Source organism: Rhagoletis zephyria, unplaced genomic scaffold (genome assembly GCF_001687245.7).
Source record: "Rhagoletis zephyria isolate East Lansing unplaced genomic scaffold, Rhagoletis_zephyria_1.1 Rzeph_scaffold_06576, whole genome shotgun sequence".
NCBI lineage: Eukaryota > Metazoa > Arthropoda > Insecta > Diptera > Tephritidae > Rhagoletis > Rhagoletis zephyria.
This window is the reverse complement of record NW_016163659.1, coordinates 16,404-27,787: the sequence shown is the minus strand read 5'-3', so window position 1 is coordinate 27,787 and position 11,384 is coordinate 16,404. Positions and strand designations below refer to the sequence as shown.

Below are 11,384 nucleotides of genomic sequence, written 5' to 3'. Positions count from 1 at the left end.
CGTATGAAGTTTTGATTTGCTTTAAACAGGCAAAATGTTGTATTCAAAGCTAGGCTCAATGCTTTAAGAAAATGGCTATAAGAGGTTTTTTTCCTACCCCGTACAATTTTCAAATTGGGACTTAGCAACTTTTCACTCTAAGCTATCGATATGTATGTCGTTTTTTTAAATCTATTTTTTTTTTGTTTTATTTTCTAATTTTACCAGGGACTGTAACGGCTATGATCCTTACGTTAAAAATAATTAAACCGTTAAAACTTGATACATCGGATCATATTTAAGGCTATGAGAGCAAAAGTGGCATACCAAAATTGTTTTTTTATGTTCTTCCCCACTTAAAATAGTCTCAAATGAGATAAATTTTAAAATGAAAGTCGCTTAAGGTGGACTCATCGTTTTAATTCAGAACTTTTCTTCCATGTGGTTGTTGTTGCGGTTCTCTCACAAAGAGAGAAGCAAAAGTTCAGAACTTTTCTTCCATGTGGTTGTTGTTGTGTTTTTCTCTCTCGGGAAGCAACTGAGAAAAGTTCTGAACGCTTTTGAGTTTTGAACTCACTTCAACTTTAGCTCAGAACTAGAACGATGAATTCGCCTTAACGCTTTAATTTTAAGCTTCAGAGCTACATAACGTGTATCATCAAAGTAAGTAATAATCGACCTTTACTTTAAGATGTATTACATTTGAAACTATTTTAAGAAGTTAAGTACTAGAAAAAAATTTTGGATTAAGCCACATCTGCTCTTGGCCTCATTTAATCGTTATTTTTGAATTTTTTATTTTTTCAATAAATTTTCTATCGTTTTTTTTCGATACTATTCCAATTGCTATTTTCGGATTTAATTTTTTAGATCATAAAAGATTTAAACGGTAAAAATGTAGTCTCCATTATAACGGGGTTAAAAATGATTGATAAAAATAAAAATCTAAAACAAAGATTAATTTTGATCAAAAAAATAACGATATTGCAATGTTTTAAAAATAAAAATCTTGATATTTAACGGTTATTTTCGGTTCCTGTTGTTTACAAAGAAAGTTTTAAAGTCAGCATTAAGTATTTAGTCTGGCAAGAGTTGTAAGAACGCTAATTGCTAAAAGTTTCTCAAATTTACGATATTGCATTGCTGTAGCTGGGAATTTGCATAAGCTATCTGCATAAATACTGAAACATATACATAAATAAATGGAAATATTTAAAATATACATACATACATACATATATAGTAATATGCATATTGATAGTGTTTAGTTATTTAAATACAATTTAACGTTTTAACAGCTTCTGTGAAAAAATTTGTTGATTGTACACATGTGTGTGTTTGTGTTTGTATGTTGCAAAACATATATGTATACAAAACCTTAAATCTACATAAATAGAAAAAAATCGCATATTTATTAAACCCTTAAAATTGAATTTTTATTAGTTAGCACTAAAGTTAACGGATTCAACTTATGGGTATAATATTTTACAGTTCTACATTAGATTGATCCATTCCTCAAGGGTAACGAGAAGATTATCGATATAGCGAATTTGACCTCGTGCGTTAGACTAGAACTACACTGGCTCCACTCAGATTTGTAGAACTAGATTAGACCCGGAAATCGCAGGGACCTGTCCAGGCGAAGAAAATGGTGAGAACTTCGTAGGGGAAATGGTTAGGNATTTGACCTCGTGCGTTAGACTAGAACTACACTGGCTCCACTCAGATTTGTAGAACTAGATTAGACCCGGAAATCGCAGGGACCTGTCCAGGCGAAGAAAATAGTGAGAACTTCGTAGGGGAAATGGTTAGGCTTCTTTCAGTGAAAAGGCGAGAACCTTCGGAGAGGTGGCCATTTAATTCTAAGCACAGGTCATTAATTCCATTACCAGACGCCAATATCGAGCAAGGTCTGCATGCGGTATGATGACGACTCCCTCTGAACTCAACACTGTTGGTTTGGGTTAATTTTCTTTGGCTTTGGCGTTATATCTCTGAAGATGAACACTGTTGTTGCTGTTGTTGTTGTCGTCAAGCTCAACTGAAGGGAGACAAAAGAAGCGTGCAGTCTCTATGGGGTCTGTCCATACGGACAAAGGCGTGAGTTGAGTGGGGTTTCGTGGGCATGCGAAGAGATATTTCTAATCGTGGGGTATCTATCCGTACGCTGGACACTCATTTGGCACATCCGCATCTAGTGTGCTCAATCAAACATGTCGCTGACCAATGTCTGTGTCCCTGTGTGAGAGAGAATAGGCTAATATGTCTTCTAGTAGCGTGGAATGACTTACGTTGCCGAATGCCTTAGACCAGAGGTGGGCACTACCACAAACAAGCGATCGCTAAAAGTGAGAATGGGGTAGTGTGCCTAATTCATTTTGCATGCTGCTGCGTTCTCATCGTTACGCTCTTGCTTGTATACGTACACGCGATGGTTATGCTCTTTGAGCGTGTGCTCGTTCTCTACCCATACCTGCCTTAGTGTGGAAAGGGCGGAGCAGAGCCTCTCGGTAAAGGCCGTGCCAGATGAAACTATGTGGCTGTGTGACTTGTACAACTTTGAACGCTAAGAAAACAAATTTAAACCCTAGTGTTCAATGAGTGCGCTAAAATATAGAACAGTGCACTGAAGAAAAACATGTCACATTTAGCGCAAGAAAATATATGCGTTTGGTTCAAAGAAAACGTTCACGCAACATCACGTTTGTGAGAGCACGAAAATTAAAAAAAAAAAAACCTATAAATTTAAGGCGGTATTATCACTTGCGAAGCGAATGATTTTGGCGAAGCGAATTAAAGAGCAGAGAAGGCATTAAAAGTGTTCGCGATGCAAAGAACTTGTACAAGATGGTAAAAAAGAACACTCTTAATGTATATTTAAGTTGCGTCCGCCAATCCATTCGCTTCGCCAAATCGTTCGCTTCGCCAAATTCATTCGCTTCGCAAGTGATAATACCGCCCTAAGGGCGATATGTATAATGGTAATGTTGTACATCTCTTACGTCACTTTATTATTTTTTTAATATTATCAATGGTCTGCTTTACCAAACGATTTTTAACATTCGGTATGTATATTGAAGTTTAATATGCTTGTACTCATACAAGCATTCATATTTCTGTTTTTGTACGATGAAGTTGGTTTGTTTTATTAAAATATAACTCTTAAAATATCAAAATAAGAGCTGTTGATAAACGATCAACAAGCTAGTGTGTAAAATTTTTATAAGAAAAATCCACAAATTTCTTTTCAGTGACTTTCACTTAAATATAATTTTAAGGCAGAATACTATTAATTAAAAAAAAAAAAACAGTTTTCTTTACCCAACAAAGTTTTTTTTTAATAACCCATGTAGGTACATAAGAATGCCTATCATTTCATCATACCAAAAACTCTGCATCGTTTTCCTCACTCGCCTCTGTAACATCCCCGCCTTCGTCTGTGTAAAGTTCGGCATCGGATTTTTTCACATTTACTATGGCTAAGTCCTTTTCTACGCCGTGTACATTTATGATATGCCGTTTCACCGACGACCTATCGGCAAATTTGCGCTTACACTCCGTGCATTGGAAAGTCAAACCGGTATGCGTAACCAAATGACGACTAAGCCCCGATGTATGGCTGAAGCGTTTTGGGCAAAGATGGCATGAATATTGCTGCCCCACTGGTACTTCTGCGTGTGTTCGATTGATATGATTTACCAGATTGTTCTTTTGTGTAAAAGTACGCCGGCAATGTGTACACTTGTGCGGTCTAGCGCCGGTATGTGTTAACATATGTCTCTTGAGTACCTCTTTTTGCACAAAAGACTTGCCACATTCATCACACACATGTGGTTTTTCGCCCGTGTGTATTATCATGTGTCGGGTGAGTGCGCTCTTGCAGGACAAATATACCATACATATCGAGCATTGGAACGAGACACCACGTTGCTCCACCTTAGCATGTGTACGCAAATGCCGGTTCATTGCATTGCTTGTGGAAAAAACCATCGGGCAGGAGTCGCATTTGAATGTTTTCGGTGTGTCAGTCTTGCGCAAATTCACTGGGAAATCTGTGCTATCTGCCACAATTTTCTTTGTGAATGGCTCCTTTTCCGGCTTCTGAAATAGCAAAATTACTTTTAAAACAAAATTAATGTTGTAAGTGTTTTTCACCAACCGCGGCATATAGCTTTTTAAATTCCCCGAATCCCACTGGCTCAACCTGCTCGGTTTCCATGTCAATACCAAAGTTTAAAATAATCACATCATCTTCTTCATGTTCACCATCATTTTCGATTCGTTGTACTTTCNTCCCACTGGCTCAACCTGCTCGGTTTCCATGTCAATACCAAAGTTTAAAACAATCACATCATCTTCTTCATGTTCACCATCATTTTCGATTCGTTGTACTTCTTCGCTGTCAGTTCTTGAAGTTTTTCTGTAATACTGAACCTCCCCAGAATCTGCAACTTAAATTTGATGCATGTTAAGGTTATTATATTTTGAGGGTCAGTTTTTCAGTGCAAGGCCTTAGTTTAAACTCAGTTTAAACGCCAGATCTGGCTGGTTTAAACTAAGATCAGCCAATCAAATGTCAGCCAGCTGTTCAATTTAAACTCGGTTTACTTAATATAATATATAAGCTGGCACTGAAACACTGACCCTTAGGGCCCTTTTTTCAATGTCGGGTCATCACTACCTTCGCATTATCATGCACCATGTTTAACCGGATATTAGTGTTCACCAGACATTGAGTAACCGGCCTTAAATGCATGTGAGTGAATTACTGTGATACGACTCGGCATCTGGCTCATGACTGCTGCTTTCCGAGGCTGTCAAACGAAAATTTCCGTCTCCCATTTTATCTTCAAAGTATTCAAATCGCTGGCTGTTATCGGTTTTTTGACGCTTACTCGGTGGTTTTGAAGAAGCAATTGGATCCTCGTCTTCATGACTATTAATAGATTCTATAACGTAGAATTCCGCCCCGTCTTCTGCATCGGCTTCTGCTTCAGCACAGCCCTCATCGTTGTCATTGAATACATGTTTGGTTTTCTCTTGGATTTGTTCAAACGGATCAGTTGGTACATCTGCTTCGACTTCATTTGACGTTTCTTTTACAATTGACGTAGTAGCATTTTCCTTTGGTGGCGCATTTTCATCCCTTTTTTGGTTTAAAAATGCTTGTAATTCATTGAGCAATGAGAAGCGTTCTCGCTCACGGCACTCCTCGATAACCTCTGAACGGACTTCTAACTTTGCCTGTTCCATACATTCTTCACGTAAAGAAGTCCTGATTCTCTGCTCCATTTCAGCACGCAACTCTACTTTAACCTCATCAATAACTTTGTTTCGGAGTTCTTTTGCAACTTCCTCCTTTAAACCAGATTTACATTCCTCAATCCATTCATTTTTTGCAAGTTCAATTTTTTGATCTAGATCATTTTGTAGCCTTTGCTCCCACCGCGCGTTTTCTTCCGCTTGCTTTTTTTCTTCCCATTTCTGTATAAACTGAAGCGAGTCTTCAAATTCGACTTCATCTTCGAAGTCATCATCCTCGGTCTTTGCAAATACTCGACTCTTTTTCCCCATGTTGAGCATTCGAATATGCTTCCGTAATTTACCATCCGACTGTTGATTGCGTTTACGAAAATAATAGGACTTCTCCAATTGGTAACGACACTCGAAGCATATTGACTTTGGGAGTCCATCTCCTGATTGTACTTCCAATGCGGCGCATGCCATGATACGCATCGGAATGGACAACTGCACTGAAGTATTCCCATTGGCAGCCGAGCCTTCCGGTGGCGGGAAGATGTCAACAAGATTTGCCTTATCAATGATGCAAAGGCATAGTCTGCACATTTTCTCCAAATCTGGGTACACGTTCTCCTCCATCTTTACTTCTTATATATGTACTTGTATTGATTATAATAGCTCTATTATCCACAAAACAGCCAGCTAACACGATAAACAAATGTGCGTAGGAATGACACATTTGACAAATGCACAAGCAAATACTCGACATGTCGATAACTCTTGTTTGTAATGCCATAATTGTGTTGGCCTTAAATGGACGTTACACAATCAATTTCTCTTCTTAAGCTGATGCCACATAAAACGTTTGCTTCGCTTTACGTGACAGATTCGCTTTGACAGCTAAGATGAATTGTATGAAAATTCACAAAGCATGCCACATAGATCATTAAAGCTGCAGCGCGAAGCGAAAAGATGGCCAACTCCCATCTTTTTGCGCGCTTTGACAATCAGCTGGTTTAATATTTATTTTGTTTCGTCCAAATTCGAGTAATCATGCTGAAACATAAAACTCAATTACATTGCTGATAATTTTAAAGCAAAATATCTAAAATCCACAACAATTTTGACGAGTAAAAAAGCAGTGCAAAATTGATTTTTTGGCGTTCATTGTGGCATACCTTTTGCATCTGGCGCTTTGCTGGCAAAGTTATAAATGTCACGCAAAGCTACAAAGTTTTATCTGGCATCAGCTTTAATTTCCAATCACTCGTGGCTATTAAGAAAATACACCACACAGTATACAGTGACTCAAAGAAGAGACCACGTGTTAAGTTTTTTTTTTTTTTAATGTTCGTAATGTTTTTGAGCTAATTATTCTTTTTTATTTTGCTGGGCTGATATTTCTAATAATGGACAGTTTCCTATTTCTTTAAATAAGTTTCTATTTGCAAACAATCTGTAAACACACAATTGTTGAGCGATGGCCCCGAAGTATGAAATTCGGGATCGTTGAAAATGTAAATGCATAGATATCTTTACCCAAAAATACTTTGTGAGGCATTACGAAATATGAGGTATATAAAATGCATGTATAAATTTCATGGTAAAACAATAAAGTTGTTCACACTTGCCTGGTTATATTGTTGTTGTTGTAGCGGCTACAACAACCTCGCCCAAATCGGTGAATATCTCAGTCGTTGTCGTCAAGCTCCACTAACGGAAGCCTCAGGAAGCGTGCAACCTCAATGGGGTCGGTCTACCGAGAGCAGGCAGAGCGAAGTGGGGCAATTGTGGTTCTAGTCTCCCGAGGCAAATGAAGCTCCGTCTCTTCGATGCCTATTGGTTGTGTGCCTAGAACGGCATTCACAGGTCTGGAGTCTACATAACTCGAAACTGACCCCGTGAATGTCGTTCGGGGTTTGTAGATTTGCTAAAGGGTCTAGAGACTGCTTGATGAACCTCTGGTCCGTCAGTTCGTAGAGATGCCTCCTGACGTGCCTGGGCGAGGGCTCTTCTGCAAGCAGTTATCTATTTGGGTTGCTACGTCTGTGGCTCCCAACCAGGAACTACTTGCAGAGCATTGTGTTATGTTCCTTAATAGGGTGCATTTTCGCCTCGTCGTACAGGTGGTAACCTCGCCTGGTTATAGGTTATCTGGTTAAAAATTATTATCCTGTAAAGTATGTTATAGTTGTAAACTGAATAAAAAATATAACCACATAACCAGATAACCAGGAAAGTGTCAACAATCCCAATATTTTATTACAAAGTGAACATTTTCCCGTGCGGACCTATTTTTAACTCAATATTGCAATAAATATTGAAAATTTGTAATAAAAAATCGCGCGAATTTTTATTATTAATTTTCGGGTGCGGCGTTTTTTTTTAATTCAATACCTAGATATATATTAAAAATGTTTGATCGAAAATCACGCAATTTTTATTACAAATTTTCGCATGCGCCGTTTTTTTTTAAGTCAGTACTTCGATATATAGTGAAAATAAGCAATAAAAAATCGCGTTATTTCTTTGTTTCCGAATTCGGTTTATTTTTCCCTTATTTTTTTGTAATATGTGGCAGCACCAAAGTTTCAGTAAATCGCGCTACAAAGGAAAAAGCGTGGTTGAATTTGAATTTTCCTGCAACTTTAACTACTAATTATTTAAACACTATAAGGGGGCAACCTTCAGAGTTAAAATCAGGGGCCCTCTACGCCCCCTTATCCCCCTTTTTTTCAAAGCCTGACCCATTTATGCAGCCCACTGTTTACTTGCCGACGGACAATGTGAAAGAAAATCGTCAACCGATTCACTAGTGCGTAGCGAAACGAATGAAGCGAAATCTTGCCCGTCTGTGGGTCGCTTTATTCAGTCAGCAAGTCAGTTAAAAGTGCTTATTGTGAATGGTTTCAAATCTTTAGTCAAGTGGCAAGGCTGAAAGCGCGATAATAGAATGTGTGTATAAATAGTGATAAGAAAACGCGTGGATACTTCGCAAAGCCGGCAGAACAATGCAAAATTAATAAATTCTCAAAATATCTGCAAATATTCCTTGCCTCAAACAACTTGTTATTGCCAAGCTCAAGGTCGGTGTTCAAATAAAACGCAACGGAAAGTATTAATAAGGTAAGTAGAATTTTGCAGGACGAGTGTATATATGTACATATTGTGGTACATACATAAATAATAGACCCATAATTTTTTTGAAATGAAGTTTTGCCGGCGTTCTAGGTCAAACTTTGACAAGAAATAAATAACCACCAGTTGATTGATGCCATTGTTAAAAATGCCATTTTTCATTGGATGTAAAAAGCGTTGGCGCGTTGTAATTACAATTGCGTATACACATATACATACATATATTCATTCATATATAACACGTAAATATGTACGCAGAGCTGGGTCGTAATGATTCTTGTATGAATTAAATTACTCCCAATTACAAATTACAAGGAATTGGAATTGGGAATCAATTCCTTCAGTCCACAGCAAAGAAATTTATTACTTTTTCAATTCCTTAGAAGTACGTTCCAATGTAATTATTATTATTATTTTTTTTTGAATTCCATTACAAGTAATTTCATATTGTAATTGGAATAAATAACGTGCTAGTAATGTATTTTTTTATTTTCAATTCCTTTGAAAGGAAATGTAATTGATTTTTTCCAGTTCCATTCCCTGGAATTGGAAGAGAGTACTTCAGTTTTTTCAAAGGAATTGTATAAGTAATTGAGAAACTGAAAGTTCATGTGGAATATGGAATTTTGGTTGTGGTCAAAGATTAAAATCGAAACCACACATTGGACATCTATCTACGTATATCTATGAATATGTTTTATAAATAAAAATATTGTGTTCGTTTGTACGAGGCCCCAAAACTCGAGAACGGCTGAACCGACTTGAATAATTTCTTTTTTAATTGTTCGGCATAATACAGGGGTTTTTGGTACAAAAGTTTGGAGGGTTGCCACTTGTTTGAAAATTTTAAACTCAATTAAATTGATTAAAATAATGGAATATTGCAATGTGCGTATCAAATCCAAGAAGTTTAAAAAAGATAACCGTTGGAGATATTCTTGAGGAGTGATGCCACCTATTTTAAAATTTTAACTCAGTTAAATTGATAAAATAAAGGAAATATCGCAATGTGGATGTCAAACTAGAGAGCTTAGAAGGCTTACAGTCAAAAATATTTGTGAATTGCCAATTTAACTCAATTAATTTGGGGAAATAAATTAAATGTTAAAGTATGGGTACAAAACGAAAGGTACATATGTGAGAAATCTTCATTCGGAAATATTTTCAATATGATTATCACCTACCTTTAAGTAATATTACGTTCTCATGAGCCACAAACTCGAGTTTATGGGCCATTTTGGAGTTTATTCTCTACTCTTAAACTCTGAGTTTACCATACAAAAAATTTCGTTGAACTCTCCTTAAACACCACTTTTATTTGGAGTTTATGCGCATCCAACATTTTTTTTTTACCGAATTTGGTTTGTGTTTTTGTTTATTCAAACCTGCAACCAACTTGCCGACAGGTAGTCTGTTGCCAAACTGCAGGATTTAATCAGAAATAGTCCAAGGTTGTTCCGTGCTCATAAGTCACGCCATTTTGGGTAGCATTCCTTTGAATTGAATTGAAAACAATCAATTACATTTTCAATTCCTTCCAAAGGAACTGAAAAAAAAATTACTAGCACGTAATTTATTCCAATTACAATATGAAATTCCCAGTAATGGAATTAACTAAAAAAAACAGCTACACTCTTCACCACGTGGACAAAAGAGGTGAGGCTCGAACTGAACGTGTTCGTTGGCGGAGTCAAGATTCCGACAGTCAACCACCCAAAGATACTAGGCGTCACGTTCGACAGTCTCATGTCCTTCTCGGCACACACCACCACAGTTTGCAACAAACTGCGAAGTAGAAATAAAGTCCTCAAGTCGCTCGCCGGCAGCACTTGGGGAAAAGATAAAGAAACTCTGCTTGTGACATATAAAGCGATCGGCCGGTCCGTTGCAAACTATGCCGCCCCTGTGTGGACAGTAGGCACGAGTGACACGCAGTGGAAAAACCTTCAGACATGCCAAAATGCCGCTCTACGAACCGCGACAGGATGTCTCCTTATGTCCTCCGAACAAGCAATTTATTAAACTTTAAAATGTTAATTTTTTTAGTACATACTGTACATAAAACTTGCACAAGTGTATTTTAAAGAGCATATTATCTGAAGCAAAATTTCAGAAGTATAAACCCCTACCAAAATATATTCCTGGGTGCGCCCCTGGTTATATCTCGGTTCTACTTGTCGTAAAGATGGTCATGATTGTCCTAAAGATATCTTAGCTATGTGTATACAGTTGAAATTTTTAAAGCTGATTTACATAGTGAAAACCAATAAATTAGGAATTTAAAGTCATACCATTGTAATCCCTGATTAATTCTCTATAAAAGCCATGTCTAAAATAAAATTATAGTTTAAAAAACTAAAACCTCCCTATTATAATTGCCATTCGTACTGCCATCAGGTACAAAACTTGAGAATAGAAATCGCTGCATCTTTTAGGCGCATCAATATTACATAGCTACATCCCGAGCTAATAAAAGGAAGGTAAAAATGGGCGCTTTTCAAGATTTTTCTTTAAGGCGACAAACCCCTAGAAATGGGCGCAGCAATTTTAGGACTAGAGTTCACAAAACGCAAATTTTATTTCGGATTTCGGCAGAATATCGCTTCGTTACCAGAATTTCTTCCGCAATATACTAGATATTCTGCCGAATTCCACAAGATTAAATGCGATGAAATGCCTCATTATGGGAATGCGAATTTGTATGGAGAAATACGAGCAACGGAAAGAAAATTTCCTTAGAAAAAACTCTTACTAAGCAGAGTAAAGAAACAAAAGTCGAAAATAAAAGTTACGAATAATGAACAACAATTTTCATTGAGAATAACTGTTATCATGCAACGTAAAAATAAAAAAGACGTAAATAAAAATTATGGGCAACGGAAAACATTTTCTCTTACCAGGCAACGTAAAAACAAAAACGTCGAAAATAAAAGTTATGAGCAACCGAAAACATTTCGTCTTGAGAATAACACTCACTGAGCGACGTAAAAGCAAAAAAGTCGAAAATAAAAGTCATGAGCGGGGGG

The 11,384-nt window shown here is 37.1% G+C and overlaps 1 protein-coding gene across 3 annotated transcripts; it reads right to left on the bottom strand.

Annotated features, from left to right (window-relative positions):
* Positions 1-2,961: 2,961 nt before the first annotated feature.
* Positions 2,962-6,003, bottom strand: LOC108373298 (zinc finger protein 568-like). Of its 3 annotated transcripts, XM_017629170.1 has the most exons (5): positions 5,016-6,003; positions 4,749-4,967; positions 4,288-4,430; positions 4,139-4,183; positions 2,962-4,080 (listed from the first exon to the last, which is right to left on the bottom strand). In XM_017629170.1, exons 1-5 carry the CDS (start codon positions 5,857-5,859, stop codon positions 3,358-3,360), a joined length of 1,974 nt encoding a protein of 657 aa, XP_017484659.1. In that variant the 5' UTR covers positions 5,860-6,003; the 3' UTR covers positions 2,962-3,357. The 3 variants fall into 3 exon arrangements, with proteins under 3 accessions (XP_017484659.1, XP_017484656.1, XP_017484658.1); XM_017629167.1 differs by having other exon boundaries at positions 4,749-6,003; XM_017629169.1 differs by having other exon boundaries at positions 4,288-4,424; positions 4,749-6,003.
* Positions 6,004-11,384: the final 5,381 nt, after the last annotated feature.

Excerpts from the sequence above, each read along its gene's own strand:
- LOC108373298 (XM_017629167.1), bottom strand. The coding sequence starts at position 5,859 with ATGGAGGAGAACGTGTACCCAGATTTGGAGAAAATGTGCAGACTATGC. Across the intron at positions 4,184-4,287 it reads TTGACATGGAAACCGAGCAG|GTTGAGCCAGTGGGATTCGG; the intron begins GTTGAGCCAGTG and ends GAAACCGAGCAG. Across the intron at positions 4,081-4,138 it reads TTAAAAAGCTATATGCCGCG|AAGCCGGAAAAGGAGCCATT; the intron begins GTTGGTGAAAAA and ends TTGCTATTTCAG.